The sequence below is a fragment of the Lissotriton helveticus genome, chromosome 2_1, assembly GCF_964261635.1.
Source record: "Lissotriton helveticus chromosome 2_1, aLisHel1.1, whole genome shotgun sequence".
Taxonomy (NCBI): Eukaryota; Metazoa; Chordata; class Amphibia; order Caudata; family Salamandridae; genus Lissotriton; species Lissotriton helveticus.
The window spans coordinates 294973140-294991890 of NC_136059.1; the positions used below are offsets into that span (position 1 = coordinate 294973140).

General features: G+C 43.7%; 1 protein-coding gene across 3 annotated transcripts in view; it reads left to right on the forward strand.

The window, feature by feature from the left end:
* The window catches only part of WDR7 (WD repeat domain 7), a 1349682-nt gene that overhangs the window by 442769 nt on the left and 888162 nt on the right, over positions 1 to 18751 (forward strand). For all 3 annotated transcript variants that reach the window (XM_078674853.1, XM_078674855.1, XM_078674854.1), the window contains exon 16: positions 4321 to 4412. In XM_078674853.1, coding sequence (XP_078530979.1) covers positions 4321 to 4412 — 92 coding nt within the window. The remainder of the gene's footprint in view (positions 1 to 4320; positions 4413 to 18751) is intronic.

Below are 18751 nucleotides of genomic sequence, written 5' to 3' on the forward strand. Positions count from 1 at the left end.
TGGTAGTGCACTGCTCCATTGCTTCACTAGTTTTGGTTCCAGAGCAGACGGGTTGCAGCCCTCAACAGCGGTTGCAGGAGCAGTTTGTGCACACCACCCAATCTATTAATATTGGATCACACCTGGGGTTACTATACTGAGGCTTGTGCGGCACTTGGACTCCGCCGTTGGATCTTTGTTTCTATTGACTTCTAAAAATGGGTTACGACTCCACGAGTAATTACTATTTGGAAGGGGCAGGTTGTAGGCTTTGCTTCCAAATAGCCATCCTTTACTAGATGTATTAGTGGTTTCCAATCAAAATCATGTTGTAGGACATTGCAAAGTTACCAACTGCAAGTTGGGGTGGTGAGCCATTCGCAAAACCAAAGGAGTCCCCAAGTGGACTGCTATATTTTACTATCTGGGACTCAACTGAAAAAGGGTGATAATCCAGTAGGAAAACCGCCATTACAACATGGCTGGTAACATACATACACAAAAAAAACCCAGATGATGAGATTCCGCCAAAAAAAAACAGATGATGAGATTCCGCCAATGGGTGGGCTGATGGGTACCTTTCTCACACTTGCCTGTTTCTCTCCTCACACTGACCAGCCCTCTACATTACATCTGAGTGTACAGATATTTGTAGCTTTTTTCAGACCCTTAGCATCCCCTGTGTGTTTTTGTTAACATACATAGCCTTTACCACACATGCACTGCAATGCAGGCACCGTTACTACGCATAGCCTTAAACATGCATTTTTTTACAGCGCATATGACTATACCACGCATACCATTACATCGATTTACGTTGTTAAGATATATATGGTAAAGGTATATGTGTGGTACTGGTGGTAAGGCTATATATGTGGCAAAGGGTGAAGCGTCATTAGAGGAAACAGAGACCCTCCTGCTTCCTCTTTATGACGTGCACTGCGCCCCAGAGGAGCTGCCTGGTCATCATGGAGAGGTAAGGGGGATTTGGCCTGGGGGCTACAGTTTTAGGGTTTTGGGCTGGGGGTGGGTATTTTTAAAAAGGGTGGGGGTGTCGTGCTGAGGTCCGCTTTTAGGGCTCAGGCAAAGGGTATTTTTTAGAAGGGCTGAGGGCCGTCGAGGGTCGCTCAGGGGTCTACTTTTAGTGCTCGGGGAGGGGTATTTTTAGAAGGGCTGTGGGCCAGGGGAGATCTGCTTTTAGGGCTGTGGGGGGGTATTATTTAAATTGGCTTGGAGCCGGGGGGTCGCATTGGGGTCTGCTTTTAGGGCTCAGGGGAGGGGTATTTTTAAATTGGCCTGGGGAGTTCACCAGGGACCTGTTTTAGGGCTCAGGTCAGGGGTCATGGAAGACCTTTTGCCACGCATATACCTTTAACATTCATGCTTTTACTACAAAAGATCTTTGTAAAGGCATGCTTGCTAAAGGCATATTCGTTGTTAAACAATAAGTGGTAAAGGTTGTGCGTGGTAATGGCTTTCACGTTGTAAAGCGTGCATGGTAAAGGCATTGGTTGCAAAGGAATGCGTTATATCATACAACCAATCTATTATGAGGGGCAATATTACTATGGCCTGAAAACAACACTGTAGATGACTCCCATTATTACAGTTGGAGCCCAGTAACCTCTGCTTGCACTGCCACAGCTCGAATATGAATCGCCGCGTGCCGTCTTCATGAGAATGAAGATTGGGCCTCTTCTTCCTCACCATCCTTTTAAGTGATGTCTCATAGATTTTGAAAAAACGTTACAGCTGATACGCCCTGGGAACTCTTCGTTTTTCTTGAACAGAGGTAGACAAAAAAGGCTCATGTTAATTTGCTCTTTACTCCGTGCCCAAGAGAAGTGAAGCCATCTTAAGGTTTACTGAGACAGGGTGATAACAGCAGTGTATCATCCACAGTGTTATTGGGCGAAGAGAGATCTAGCATGCTGGGGATTTGCAGGTCATGCTGATCCGCATGTGCCAGGATACTACGGAGAAGAGACCACCATAATACCATGATTGCTTAATCTACGAATAAGTTGTGCGGTGCACAACATATAAAGACAAAGAGATCAGGACAACATGGAAATATAAAATGTAAGCTGTTTGGGATTTAATGGTAGTAATGGGACCAAGTGCCCCAAAATGCAGTCAGAAAACACTGCTATTTTTGGTTTGCTTGGCAACATAGTTAATTAATGTGTCTCCTTATTAAATGGCACTATATTTCAATACAGTAATAATCCTAACCTTAAGCAATATACTGTAGCGTAGGCGTCAGACACCTCCCCGTAGTTGAGAGAGAGAAAAAAGCGGTGCTGTAGTGTCAAGCAGAATCAGTGGACATAAAAATAGAATTGAGTAAATTGGAATATTGTACCAGTCTATTAATTGGAATGCTCATCACTCGTCCTTGCATGACAAGGTCACAAATACAGGCCGTGATCTACTTCTCTACATTGGCTGTCAGCAAAGATAGCACCCGATATAAACGGAGACCCCACACTTCAGTAGGAACCTCCTACCTCTGTTTCATCACATTCTGTTTCCAATCTGCTCCAATATTAACTTCAACTATTTTAATGTGCAAACAAAGTCCTGCGCCCTTTTGCGATTCATATACAACCTTTTCTAGACGTGGACGTCCTACCCAGATCTGCACTATATTCCCATGTCTTTTTCATTGCGCCTTGATAGCAGCTCTTGCCTACTCGCCAGCGGCTTTAGGGAGCAGGTGCCACCACTCTCTGCTATATTCTTTACAATTAATATTTTGTGTATGACCAGGCTAAGTGTTTTGTCTGTCGCTCGTGTTTGTATAATGTACACACCTACCTTTTTCATGTAACAAAGCATCTTTTTCTACACTGTCTGTTTTGTATACATTGGTGTCCTTCGCTTCTGGCAGAAGAATGAAACAATTATGAAATGGCAAGCGTGGGCAAAGCCAGTAGGCTGCGCGTTGCAGACCTATGGCTATGTCAGGGCCTTCTACATGAAGATGCGGTCTCTGTTATTACTTGCTTAATTCTGTAGCTGCATGCATGCATCACCATGCAAGTGAGCCCTACGGAATGACGCAGATGACATTTTTTGTCTTTTTTTATTTACCGATTTAAGATGCCAGATACCACCGTTGATCAGTAAATAAAAGAAACAAAAATGAAACTTGAAGTGTGTGAAAGCGTTTTTCAGGCAGCGGAGCACCCAGAAGCAAATGTACAGTTTCCGGGCCCTCCAAAAACACATCAAAGTAAAAAAGCAAAATGTACATAACTGCTAAGGGGAGCAATGAACGAGCAGGTGGGGACAAAAAACAGCGTGGGAGGGAGCAACAAAGACCTGACAACTAATGGCACCGACTAGGCCATTCAAAAAAAAAAAGGAAAGAAAAATTAAAATATTCTATTGCAGCAGCGTGGGGGTAGATAGGCAACTGAGGAGTGGGGGAGAGTTGAGTGTAGGAGAAACAAGGGAGGCTGCTTATGAGTGGGAGTAAGCAGCACATTTATAAATGCGCTACAGAGAAAAAAAGGGAAAATTAAAAAACAAAATACTGCTGGGTGGTTATGGGACAACAGAGGAGACAGTTGGGTAGTGAGTGGGGTAGGGAAAAGAAGTACTTCAGGATGGCAGAGCAGGGAGGGTGAGAGAGAACAACATGGACTCGACGGGAGACACACATGGGTGTGAGATCAATGTTGTTATTGTTAATTGGGATTTCTAGAGCGCATAATCACCTACTGGTCTCTAAGCGTTATGAGAGAGAGTCCAACCTCAGCACATCTGCCGGAGTGTGCATCCCAACTTGGCCTAGGAGCGTAGGGGGGAGAAGAGCCAGAGAGAACACATGGAGCGGGGGAAGGAAGCACATGGACGAGACAGAGAGAAACCTGGATCGTGGAAGACAGAGAAGCACACAAAGGAGGCAGCTGGAAAACACATGCCCTCTCATGGAGTGCTTAAGTAAAAAGAGAAAAGTAGTTACCTATAAGTGAGCAGTGAAAGGACACAGTTAAAGAGGCTTTGGCCCAGGGGAGGGACTCGCACAAGATGGATAAGGCAAGCCATCGAATAAGAAGCAAGCAAATTAAAGTGGTAGTAAAGCCAACAAATTATGAGCAATGGGTGGACTTTGAGCCCACTGTACATTCTTGGTAATCGTACAAGAGGTCTTTTGCAACTGTACAGTTTACGCTTTCTCGTAGGCTCAACCTAACAATGATCTTAGTTTCACCACTGACAGTATATTTTCAGTAGCAAACAGGTTAGTGTTAATCAAGTTGATCTAGTTTATACCGCACACTTGATTTTGTGCCTTTGTTGGTTTCATTAAAGGCTGGTTTTATGTTTTAGGCCTCCCAAACCAGGCACTCCGGAGAAAGCGAAGAGTCCTCAGACAGCCAGCACAAGCACAAGCGGTGCAGTGCAAGGACAAATTAAGCAAGGTAATATAAAATGCATTTCCTTTTTTATGAGATGTACTTGTTCATGTAACCATATGCGGGCCGCCTCCTCCTGAAGTGCGCCTCCAAGAATTAGAAATTGATAGCAGCAGTTTGAAGCTGTGGCCTAGTGTTAAGATGGTCCCAGGTGGGGCAAGCAAAGGCAGGTTCTTTTCACAGGCTCCCCCAGTATCCAATTGTTCAAAGGAACCCTCCTCTACCACCCACCTGGCTCCCGAGCTGATTTTCTTACAGCTTTAGATAGCTTGATAGAGCCAATAGCAGGAGCTCCAGACTATACTATCCTGGGAGATTTCAATTTTTACCTAGAATCTCTTGATGACAAGGACTCCTCCTCTCTTACAACAGACCTACGGTCAGCGGGCCTACGACAGCTAGTGACAAAACCCACTCATCTGGCGGGTCACACACTCAATGGTCTTTTTACCAACAACGGCCACATCTCCCTATCCACCGTTATTCCCTTGACCTGGACCAACCACTTAGCAGTATTATTTATGATTTAGAACAGGAAAACCAACCTCCCGCACGCCAGTACCCGCTCTTCCAAACAGTATCGAGCATGGAGAAACATTGACACCCATCTTCTAAAAATAAAGCTCTCCTCCACTCAACACGCCTCCACATCAGAACCCGATCTTGCCTCCAACAATTACTCAGACTGACTTCATAATTCCTTCAGCACCCTAGTACCACTTGAGAATGTCTCCACTAATCAAAGTGCTCCCTCTGCCCCCTGGTTCTCAGAGACACTCAGACTTGAGAAACAACGCTGCAGAAATTTAGAAAGGCATTGGCGCAAATACTATAACAACAATGACAGAACGCTATATAAGGACGCGATAGCCAACTATAAACATCTTATCATCGCAGAGAAAAGCAAATTCTACCTCACACAAATAGAATCGGCCCGAAACTCCACCAAACAGTTGTTCCAGGTGGTAACTAAACTATCCAGCCCGCCGACTAGCTCGCCCATAGATGCCTCTCAATCACTCTGCAACTCCCTTGCCAACTTCTTCGAAGATAAGGTCAATCAAATCTACTCCAACTTCTCAACCCAGGTGAATTCCGACCACCCTATTTGCACCGACGACTCGACTACGATGTTTCTCCTGAGCAGATAACAGAGCTAATCTCCACTATTAAATCAGGATCCCCCTTGACCCTTGCCCCCCTTTCCATTCTAAAACTCATCCCTGACTCGATAGGCCCCATCCTTACCAACATCTGCAACTCAATGTTCCACACATGCTCCTACCCTTCAGTTTGGAAAAGGCCATTATCAAACCCCTGCTAAAAAAATCCAATCTCGACCCCTCAGAGTCCAAAAACTACAGACCTATTGCATGTCTCCCATTCCCGTCTAAAATTTTTGAAAAAATCATGAACATTCTATTATCACAGTTCATTGACCATAATAACCTTTTGGATGAAACCCAATTTGGTTTTGGCAAGGGCCACGGTACAGAGACAGCCCTTATTAAGGCATCTGATGAAATCAGGATGATCCTGGACCAAGGCGGCACTGCAGTGTAAATGTAAATGTATTTGAGCTGCTACCCGTCCGTAGGTTTCCTGGCGCTGTATAACTCTGGGGAACCCGTCCTGGCTTTCCCTGTGGGATGGTCCCTGCTGGGAGTCCCCAAGGTGGAGCCAGGCATCCCCGGAATTGATGGGGCCGTTGTGGAGATTAGGCAAGCTAACGCCCAGAGTTACCGAGTGGAACCCCTGATTAGAGTAAGCACCGAAGCGAGAATTATCGAGTCCGCAGACCCAAGTCCACGACCCTGCCGCGTCGGGAATTGAACCCTGGTCCCAGGCCGCCTCTAACCAGTGAGCCACACTACTCCACGTACTGGTACTGGTACTACTGGATCTGTCAGCGGCCTTTGACACAATCAATCAAGCCATCCTGTTCGACCGTGTCTCCTCCAGCGGCATTAATCATAGGGCCAGAGCCCTTCTAACCACCTTCCTCTCCAACCGCACCCAATCAGTTAAACTCGGCGACTACTTCTCCCCAGTATTCACCCTTCCCTGTGGTGTGCTCAAGGATCCTCCCTAAATCTGACTTTATTTAACATCTATGTGTCGGACTTGGCCAGGGTCATCAAAGCACACGAGATGAAATTAACTTCATTCGCTGACGACACCCAATTGGTGCCAGCAGTACACAACGATGGAGGAGCAGTTGCGGCCAGTTTCCAGGAGAGAATGCTAGCCATCAGCTCCTGGATGACAAGCAATTGCCTAAAGCTGAACTTTGATAAAATGGAAGTAATGATCTTTGGCAGCCTGGCCCCCGGTTGGTCCCTCACTTGGTGGCCAACCGAGTTGGGATCTCCTCCTGGACCTGTCACAAAGGTCAGGAATCTGGGCGTAATGTTCAACGACAAGCTGTCGTTCATCCACAACACAAACGCGGTCGTCTCTTCATCTTTCTACACCCTTAAAATGATAAGGAAACTTCTACCATATCTCCTCCCAGCGCCGGTAAGACTCTCATGTTCACATTGGTGAGGTCAAAAGTTGACTATTGCAATGGACTCCTCCTAAACGCCCAGGAGAAAGTCCTCAACAAATTGCAACTAGTTCAGATCTCAGCTGCCAGGTTTCTGTCCGGAGCCCCCAAGTTCAAGTCGATCTCTCGCGTGGTACGTCAGCTTCGCTGGCTGCCTATCAAAAGTCAAACTAAATGTAAGGCACTCTGCATCGCATATAAAGCAATCAGCAACATTGGACCAGAGTTCCTCAAAAAGCACTTTGCCCCTACACCCCCAACAGACCCTTGCGCTCCTCCTTAGCCCACCTTTTGACTATCCCTCGTACAAAGAAAACATCCTGGGGAGATAGGCGATTCACAGTTAAACTGTGGAATACCCTCCCCCTTCACATCAAAACCAGTCCCACCCTCTTGACATTTAGGAAACAAGTAAAAATCTGGCTCTTCAACCAGTAGTCATCTAATTTCTGCTGCTCTCCTTTAACTCCACAGAGCCGAGACACCCCAGGGTAGTTGCTGGCTATATAAATCTCACAAAATAAATAAAATTAAAAATTACATTGCGTGATCTTGGGCAAATCCAGTAATTCTATTTTACTGTGCCTCAGTTCATCACATTTTAGTGCATTTTATAGTTTTTTCCTGCTTTTAGGGCTTCCATTCTGTTAAAATGTTGTGATTTCATTCTGTAATGAAAAATCAAAAACCATTGTATTTTATGCATTCCGTGTTTTATCATTTGTAACTGTTAAAATACGGTTTCTTACTGATGGTGGAAGGCACTATACAAATGCTGATTTAACAACATATTGCTTTTAAATATAGACCTTTTTGGTATTGATGCTTCACTGAATATTTGTCATTAAAGGCAGCAAAAGAAGTAGCTCTTATTACACCCATATATACTAACGCTTTCAACCTTTGCGATTAAGCAAATCTGACTTTCTCTTTTAAAAGTGATTATGCCTGTCGATGTTGGTGATTTTAGTACTTAGTGTCGGTGCCTTTTAACAATCTTTGTGTATTACCATGCTCATATTTTCAATTAAAAGGGGTCTTTAAAGATGCAACGGCCTGTTCTCAGAGTTAAAGGTCTTATGGGTGTACACACTAAATATCGAAGTCAGAATATTGATGATACTAAATATCAAGGACAAAATATAAAATAAAATATTATTGACAGGTAAGTCTAGATTTGCTATACCTAACTCAATACATCTGTTCCCATGTGGTACTTTTATATTCAAGGTACGTAGATGTGAAGTTAGGAAGAGTAAATCTGTACTTTGCTATATGTACTTCCCTTCGATGTTCTGCTCTTGATATTCATGTATGTCGATATTCTTCATGTCGCTATTCTGTAGCACAGTCAGTCTTATGATGTCACTTCCTGCTGTTATGAGATTAGTGAAATGATGTAGCTACTTTCTGGATGATTAGAATTATAATGCAACTTTATGTAAATGGGTTCACATACAATTTACTATGTCTGTGCAGTCTCAGCCTCACCATTTAGTTTTTCTGTTTTCGTAGTTTACCATTTTATTATAGCAGTGTGAATAGTACTTCTCCTTTGATTGCAAATAGAAATTATATGACTGCAATATAAGAATTTCAGACACACTTTGTAAAAGCACACAATTGCTTCTCTAAATTGAGACTGTCTAATGCCAAATTGCAAATGTTCTAAAATAATTTAGGCAGCAAGTGGAGAGAGAGACTGTGCTTGCACGTTTCTAGACAAATTGAATGTGTTTAGAAACATCTTTGTCTTTGAATAAACAGAAACCTAGGACGAAAAATCTTCTTGTTCTCCACGTCATTTAAAAAAGCTGTGATACATATTTACCAAAAGGGGGCTATGCTCCTCTAATATTAAAGAAGATAAATGACATTACATTTTTAAATGAATATTTGTTCTTTCAGATCTTTCTAAATTCTGTCGTAGTGTGTGGAATTTGGACAGCACCCTTGATGGGCTGAAGTCTTCCGGTGTAAAATTAAGCACAAATATTCTTGGTGCCATGTGCGTACATCACTGTTGCCGCAAGTTGCACACTCTCTTTTGTTTGCACTCTGCTTGAAGTGCAAATGTAAAAGTGCAAGTACTCACTACTGCAGAGTATATTCCTCCTACTGAGAGTGCCAGCAGCCCAGCACCCCCCGATGAAAAGCGTTGCACTCCTTCTGGGACGTGCCGGTACTCTCCCCTTGAAACCAAATCACAGTGCAAGTGCTCTGTATCTCCCAGTACCCATCCGATTGGAAGGGTCATCCACAGCAGAGAAGATTCACAGTTAGCTTTGCACACAGTCCTGCTTATAATCACCAACAATAGGCCATCTAGAATGGCCCATTATGTGATAATTTCGCCTCGGGCAGTCCTGTCAAGCGTCACGCAACAGGTGTGACACTCACGCATTTCAGTGCGGTGATCCGCATCACCGCACTGAAATGCATGGTCACGCATTTTCCACCTGTGCCAGGCCACTCCTGTGCCCGGGCTCTCAGCCTCTCTCTGCTGTTCTGAGAGAGGTTCTGCTCAGCCCGAGTGCTTAGAAAGTTAATCCGACTACAGCTCTCAGCTCTGTAGTGGCTGAGAGCAGCGCGCTGCTACAATGTATCAGTCTCTGCCAGGAGCTGCCAGGCTGCTGTCCGACTCTGTCCTGGAAACTAGAATGCGCAATTGGTGCGGCGCCGGCCGCGACTACTACCTACTAGTCTCACTCCTCAACACAGTCTGCAGGGGGGCGGGCTGCCCTCTAGGTGAGTGGATTACTGCAGCTCAGAGCTGTCAATCACCGCTTCGGCCTCTGCCTGACAGCAATGCCGCTGCTTGCACCAGTCAGACCTCCTGTGCTTTGTTGGCTAAATACGTATAACGCTGGCCGCCGGCGAATTGTTATTTTCCGATCCACTGCCTGGCCGAAGGAGAGCTATGCTAGGGTGCCGCTGGCAGGCTCATAGTCATTTAGTGCTACAACAAAATGTATCTTATTTATGAGATGATTCCCCGCCCGGCGCTGTGCGGCCGTCAGACACCATGACTCCCGGGCTGGGCCCAGTCCGTTTTTTTTATTCAAGTGGCCGGATATAGATGTGTCTGGGACGTCACGTCCTACTGCCAGAGTGCAGTGGGAAGTTTGAGAGAAAGGCCATCGCGCCGTGGGGCCTCACTGGTTTGTGGGTGGTGCTCGGCTATCTCGGAGCTGCTGTCTGCTTGCAGGGGCCCCCATGCTGTGGCCTTCTGATGGCTGCCGGCGCCGCATGCTGTGAATGGGATTTTGCCGAGCCCGAAAGACGAAGAGTGCAGTGGAGTGAACGACGTGGGACTCAGTGTCTCCTACCCCGCATGCCCCCTATCTCCTTGCTATATGCTGATATTTATTTTTCACTCTCTTCTGAAGTTTGCCCTGGGTAAGTAGTGATGAAAAAATCAAAGCTGTGTATTAATTATTTACCGTACGAGCCAAGTTAATCTTAAAACCATATACAGTGAAAAGGTATAAGAGAATGACCATCCTGGCCCCAAGGGAAGGGTTCCAGTTCTAGGAATAGGATTAATCATTTTTTCTCAATATCCTTTCGGCTGGTGAAATGGAATATTATGCGCCGGGTCTGAAGTGTTCATTTTTCGTAATATGCCGTTTTACAATTTGTTTGAGTTAATGTCAGTCACAGCCTGAGTAGGAGTGATCTGTCACAATAACTCCACAGTAAGGTTCGTGCATTAACGCGCGTCCAGGCTCATCAGAACTCACAACAGGGACAGTCAGCCAGCACTAAGGCTGGCGGCATTTTGAAAGGAAATGATTACAGTGGGGGAGGGAATGGGGGGAGTTGGAATCATCACGGCCTGAGCTGGCACTAGTGCTGCTGTGTCCGATGTCACGCTGCCTCCCTGCCCTTACATTTTTTGCTCTCACTCTCTCCTACGCACCACGGTTTGCACCACACAGTTTTTCTTGTGCCTTGAGAAGACACAGGGCCTCAGAGTTCGAGAACTCACTTACCTCCGGCCCTGTGTGCTGGCAATCATTGTTTAAAAACAGCACACAATATGCACAATCAGGTAAAACGGTGAGGCCCCCCTCGAGCTCTTCTGCCACGCCTGGGGATCTTCAGTGGACTCTTTCTAAGTCCTTGCTGCTGTGTCCTCACGTTACCCCACGCTCAAACCATCACCAAGAACGCACAGAAATTCAGCTCTGCATTTACCCGGTGCCCGTCACCCGTCACTGTACCTGTACCTGTGTACATTCTGATCCTAATCTTTCTGGCTGCAGTCTTAGTTACATACAATTTTTTAGGAGCCACGTTGTGGAGCGATCCCTCATTTTGTGACATAAGTTGAAGTCACACAGCATTTCCTAAATGGTTTTAATTGGCCCGCACCAGTTCAGGCAAATACTGAATTCACAAACCTGAACTGAAATCCATGGACCACAACAGTCAAATGTGCATATCCAATTCCGTCAGTTGCAGTTCAGTTGAAACTAAACTAAGGGAGCAGTGTGAGCATGTTTTAATGAAATGGAGGTAGTGCACCAGTGTAAAGGTTGGCGTGATTTGCAGTGCTTCTGGTCAGTGGTGACGGACTCGTCCAGTCGTCCCACAATAACATATTACTTTCAGCAGGGTCATCAGCACAGCTTTGTCTAGCTTTCTGTGAGAGCCCTGCTGTGGTGTGATGTGTGCAGAGAATATGTTGTAATCATTTTTGCTGTCACTGAGTCTAGGGGTCGTTGTTATAAAAAATAATGCTGCCTGCTGTGAGTGACCTGTGTACCTCAGTTTATTAGTGCTACTAACTTGTTGCCCAATCAATGTCCGTGCCTGTCTGCAGCGGCGTTCACAAGTCAGCTGTGTTGACTCTTAATTTTAAATTTAGGCAGCTCATCTGTCACTCCCTCTCTGTGACTGCAGCCTGGGTCTCCCCCTTATGAGCATGGGAGGCATGGTAGTGCGGAGTGAGTGCCTCAGAACTCAAGGAGGGTTGGAGGTGCCGGGGATCATTGGTGTTAGGTGCTTAGAAGCAGAGCACCTCACACATTTACACCTGTAGTACGAGGCTGCACCTGCTTTCTGTGCCTACAACCCGGGTGTCCCCTTAGGATTGTGAGGCATAGTACGGCAAACTCAGGGAGACAGAAGGCTGGAGGTCCTGTGGGGTCGGTGAAGGGAGGTGCTTAGAAGCAAAACACCTCGCACATTCACACCTAAGTGCCGTTCCATTTCTGGTGCTTTACAGCAGTTTTAAGATCTTAGAGTTTTCATTCCTCAAATGAGTGCAATATCTGATATATGTATGTATGTTTCCCTCGTCTTCATGGCTTCCTTTTGCTTGCGAGAAGTGTCACTCATAGTCGTTGAAATGTCACTCATAATTTCACTGAAATTATACAAATGTCACACATAGCAATCTGAAACCTTGGCAGCTATGCTCGGGTTCTGAGAGCTGTTATAACATTTATTATATGACCCCTTTAAAACATTCACAACTGGGTACCAATGGGCCTGCCTGGGTCACCACCCACACGAACTAGAGTGATAGGGGTAACGCAGTACGGCCACCGCTAACAACTTTGGAGCAGGGGAACCAGGTTCGAGCCTTGGCGTGGTGGGCTCATCATCTTATGATTCTGGGCAAAGCGCGTAATCTCCAACAACAAACAAGAATGTGATCGCGTGTAGTGTACCCCCGGGTCGAATTCGCGCCATATAAACCCGCAAAAATAGTCGGCACAAAGAGCGTTTGCAAGTGTAATTAGCGGTAGGTTTCACGGGGGTCTTTATCTGTGACATCCGGGCTCCGTTGTTTTCCCGGTGTTGTTGGCCCTGCCAGCAGGCAGACCGTGACGCAATCCCGTTTTAGAATGCGCGCGCGCTGTAAATAACACCAGGGCCGCCATTGTTTTCACGCTGCGCCAGGAGTCATTTCAGTTTAGCTTCAGGAGCGCGGAGGATTAGTGCTGATTGGATGACTCATTATCTCATGGCGATTATTGCACGTGTTACTTTTTTAAACGTGCTGTATTTTGGACGGTTTTATATATGATTTTTTTTAAAAATGTACGCAGAGAGAGTATAATATTACATAACAAGTAAGGCTATACAGGAAATAATACGGATTTTTTTTTCTATCACAGATTACATTTTTGTACAAAGAGCAGCTACAGTGTCAGTCTGTCCCAAGCTTGTTGTGTTTTGGTTTCTTTCCCAGTTACATTGTACTTTTAGTCTGTTTGCGTCACCGGAACCCTACACATTAGCAACTCTTTTAATTCCAAACGAGTGTACCGTAAAAAATATTCCTAAAAAAAAGATCATGGGTGGGATATAGAACGTCAATATGTGACCCTTGGTAGTATTAGGCGATGACATTGTTAGGTGTTGCCCCTCAAACGCATTTGAACTGACAACGGACTGTAATTGCTTTGAAACTGAACACATTCTTCAACATTACCTTACGTAGATATTGTAATGGTGCTTGGGTGCGAAAGATAAAGTTAAAAATTATTTTCATTTTTTTTTCATTGTTTTTTTTTATCAGAAAAGAGAATTTACAATAATACAAGAAAGAATAATGCTCAGGCCTTTTACCCTCTTTAGTGAAAAAGCTACAGTCTTAATTTGGTGGTTATATATGTACAAACGATTAAGATGAAAACATATATATATATACATATATATATATATATATATATATAAATGAGGTCACCCATCCCAAAACCCCAACCAACTCGCTACAAAGACTCCCACCTAGACCCTAGCACTGAGTTTTTATCTCATAGTGCCACATTATTCCCATAAACATCCCATCAGGACGGAGTCCTCCCGAAGAGTTCTGTTCATGGGCCTAAATTCTGAGGACATACTACACAATTGGTAGTCAGGTTGCCAGAAATAGGGTGTGAAAGTTAACTAGGCATCCTCTCCCATGTCCAGCAATACCCTTTTACTTAAGTCTGATTAAGGGTGTACCGGACTTGGACAACAATAGCTATTTATATCTTTCTAGATTGGCCATAGGGATTTCCAAATGTAACCGTTTCAGTAGCGGCGGTCCAAAAGAATATACACTGATTCCTTCGGGTAGTGCTTCCAAGTATGACATCTATTTTGACCAGTGTTGAAGGATACAACTGCATTATTGTTGGCTAGTCAGAAAGAAAGTGAGACAACACACCCCTTCAGCCACATCTTTTCCAAAACCAGTATGATTTTGAGCACTCCATGAACCATGCTGGAGTGTAATGTCAACTATAGAGTACTTAAAAATGTACCCTTCCCATGCAGACGTCTACACTTTTAGATGCCCAAACTAAATTTGCACTCGCCTGTATCTTTTAGAACCAATTAAATGCTTCTTCCTCCCTCCTTCCCCCGATTTGTGAAAACTGTGTTGATTGGCCCCTCTCCTTCTATCACTGTGTCCAGGTGAGTGTGGAGGTGCTTTTACAAATGTTGGCGAATAGCCCAAAAAGTATCACCGAAACAGGTGTTTGCCACCTTTTTATGGGAAATCCTTGACTACTCCTCTAACACACCCAGGGGGTCGACCACAAGTTCCACTTAAGAAAAAGTTAAGAGTAAATAACACTAATTTACTTATTGTTATTTTACTGAAATCCACAGTGTTTACTGGCCTAAATGATTCGTAAATCAGTAAATATCCATTGTAAAACTAGAAGCCCTGAAGCGCTGGTATGTTATGCAGAAATACAATACATACAGTACAATTGCTAAATCGATGTGTGATTTCAAGCAGGTCCACTGATGAGCTCCATGTTAATGCCACCTGCTGTCTTCTAGGCCCTCACCGATCTGTCCCAAACCATAAGTGGCATGAATCTACTCTGCCCACATTTGCACAATGTGCGCGGCCTTAAAGCGAGCTGCCGGAGCACAGAAAGCTCAAGATTGGCCATATATGTCTGCAGACAGTTGTTAGGCTTTCGCCTCGAATTTTAACTCACAAGTTAGTAAGAGAAATGTCTTTTAAGATATCATAGCTTCATTAAGAAATATAAATATATATATATATATATATATATATATATATATATATATATATATATATATATAGTTGCACGTTTCTGTGTCTTAATGTAGGTACCAGAAAAAAGACTGGCTGGCACGCTGGTATCCGATTTATAAATTTATTAACACCAAACCCCCCTCACCCCTTACAGACGCGTTTCGCCTTAGCAGGCTTCGTCAGTGTAACGTAAGTGCATGGTTAATGTCGCCATTTAAAACCTTTTGCCAATTATACATTTCATAAACATGAAAGAAGGACATATGTTATGCAAAAATTCGGCGGCCATCTTGTAGTATGTAAATTACATTATAGTCGCAGGCTAAAAAGTGGCGAGTGCCGTGAAAGTGCATAGTGCTCATTAAAAACATATAGCGTAACCATTTTTTATGCATATATTAAACATATTTGTTACACACAGCAAAAATTCATTTATCCATTATTGGATTGCTTGCACAGAGGAATTATTTTTCTCTTTTTTTCTCAATGTGCAAGATGTTCGTTATTCAGCCCTGAATGGGCGATTCTTGTAAACAGTGCATTTTACTCTGGTAAGGGCTAGCAGATCTGAAAACAGAATATATATATTTTCAGGGCATGTTTTTTTTAAATTGTAAGGGCTATTAGTCCTATTATTACTGACTCTAGGTGATTGCACAGGACCTATAGATGAACCCACAATTCTTCATTATTATTCAGCCCCCATGGAGTCATGGTTTTTGAACTGATGATGTGCTTTGACTCCAGGATGCGTAGGGACTTTTCCCTGTCACCACCCCGTTCTAGTTTGGGTACCTGATCCATGCAGTAAAAACTGAGTTTTTCCCACTTGCTTTGATGGTATTCGGCAAAGTGGCGGGCAACAGGATAAGATTTATCTTTATTCGTAATTGCCCGCATGTGTTCAAGGATTCTTAGTTTTGCTGGTTTTATAGTGCTGCCGATGTATCGCAGCTTGCAAGGACAGGTTAGGCAGTATACAGTATACTCCGAATTACAATTGAGCAACTGTTTTATTTTTATATTGGGTTTTTTCTCGCCTGTGCGATTGGGATATTCCAACATTTTGCCACTGAATCTGCACGCCTTACACTTGAGACAAGGAAAAAAGCCAACTACATTTGACATTTTGATGGGTTGGACCGATGTTTTGAAATGGCTATGGACCAGATGATCTGCCAAAGAAGGACACCTTTTGTGTGTAATTAACGGTCTCCTTGGCAGATTCTTTTTAAGAACTTTGTCAGCAGTCAGTATATGCCAATGTTTTTGGAAGATGTTTACTATTTCTCCTGATTTGGTGTTGAATTCCGTTATCATTCGTACCTCATCAGGTGCCTCTATTTTCAATTTGGGAGTCAGGAGGTCCCTCCTATTGACCCCAGAGGCTTTAACGTTGGCTTGTTTAAGAATGTTGCTATTGTACCCCCTATTCTCAAATCTTTCCTGTGCCTCGATTATTGCATGTTTGTAGTCCTGTTCTAAAGAGCAATTTCTCTTTAGGCGTAAAAACTCGCCATAAGGTACATTTTTTACAAGACTTTTAGGATGGTATGAGTTAGCATGTAAAACTGCATTCCCCGCGGTGGGTTTTCTGTACAAGCGGGTTTGCAGGATGTTATTGTGTACAAATACTTCGAGGTCCAAATAATTAATGCTAGTAGTGCTGATAGTACTTGTAAATCTTAGATTGAGAGTGTTGGTATTTAAGATTGAAATATACTCTTCTGCTGACTGACGGTCACCATGCCAAATTATAAACAGGTCGTCTATGTACCTAGTCCACATAAGGATTTTTTCAGTCCATTCTTGATTGGAGTCCTTCCATGCCTCATGCCTCTCCCACCAGCCCACAAATAAATTCGCGTAGCTGGGGGAGAAGCACGAGCCCATGGAAGTCCCTCTTTTCTGGTTGTACATAGTCCCATCAAATAAAAAATTGTTGTTAAACAAACAAAATCTGATCATAGACAATATCATGGAGCTATGGTTGTCGAAATGTTCGGGTTTGCGATCTAAAAACCATTTGATGGCAGTAAGACCCTGCTCATGATTAATGCAGGTGTATAAGTTAACCACATCAAGTGTGATCAACAACATTCCGGAATCCCATGTTATACTGTCCATGACGCTTAGAAAGTCTTGGGTGTCTTTTAGATAGGATGAGAGGTCTTTAACGAAGGGTGCCAAGTAAGAGTCTACAAATCTGGAAGTATTTTCAAGAAGGCTTCCAATAGAGGACACTATTGGGCGTCCTGGAGGTCTTTTGGCATGTTTGTGTACCTTTGGCAGGTGGTAAAATGTTGGTATAATTGGCGCTTCACATTTCAAGAAGAAGTACTCGTCCATGGTTAACATGCCTTCTTTCTGCCAGTTGTCCAACATGCCATGGAAAGTCAAAATGCTTTTATTATACTTGGTTCTCTGTATAGGAGTATAGCATTCCTTGTCTTTCAATTGTCTATGTGCCTCTGCAAGGTAATGCTCACGGTCAAAGATCACAACGTTTCCTCCTTTGTCCGAATGTTTGATTTCGATTGATGTGTCTTCTTTGAGCGACCTGATTGCTTGCCATTCTTTTTTTGAAATATTTGATGTTTTTTGATTTATTTTATTTTTTGTTCCAGATGAGATTTTGTCCAAGTCTTCAAGTACTGCTTCATTGAAGAGATCAATGGCATCGTAGTTTGTAATAGGCAACTTTTTGGACTTATTTTTCATAGTACTGGGGTCACGTTTTTCAATGATGTTACCTTGGGATGACGGCTCGTCAGTTGTGATGTTTGCTAATAGTTCTTGAGTGGGTGCCAAGAGTATGTCTGCCAATTCTTCGCAAGCTTGAGCGTCATTTTGATTTATATTCGAAACTTCAGAGTTCGATTTAATAATGTCGTTTTTTGGAGCTTGAAGGAAGATCTTTTTGAACTTGAGTTTCCTGATATATTTAAATAAATAAATCCGTACTTTCACAGGATCGAAGTCACTTGCTGGGCAAAAACTTAAACCTTTCTTGAGAATAGAAACTTCCTCCTCTGTTAATACTCTCTTGGAGAGGTTGATGATGTTGTTATCTTGTCTATCTATTGCCTTTTGTGGTTCAATCCGCTCCTGGTCACTCTCGGGGAAGCCATTGCTTGTTGTCCCCCACCTCTTGCTCCTCTTGCCCCTCCGCGTCCTCCTCTTTGATTTTGTTGGGGTGCCGGTGGATGATTTCTCTGTTGGGGGCGGAGACGAGTCTCCTTGATCACCTCGAACTCGTCGAAAAAAGGAACCTCAGTTGCCTTCGTTTTTTCTTTGTTGCCCTCCGTTTGTTCTCCTTCTGAGACTTCAGATTCCTCAGTATACTCATTGACAGATATTACGTTCGTCTGGGCCATACGTTTTCTAGTGGCATCAAATTTGCTGGCGAACGTTAGAATTCTCCCTGTGAGGTAATCTTGTTCGTCTCTGAGGAATTTTGATTGTTTTCTTTTTCGAATAGTTAGTTCATAGTCTTTAATCCTTTTGTTCATGGTATCCCTTAGACCTTCCTTTTCTTTAGAGTCTTTTTCTTTTGCTATTTGTTCTTCCATGTCTGTTATGTCTTTCAGACATTTATCTCTATCACTCCATGCATATTTGATCAGCATTCGCACCATTCCTTTTGCCGACTCCGCCGTGTACTCTGCCCAATCTTTAAGTAGCTCAGGATCCGGGTTTTCATATGAAGGTACCGTATAAATACGTAACCCTCTTGGTATCCTGCCACATTCTATTTACCTTTCTAATGAGGTG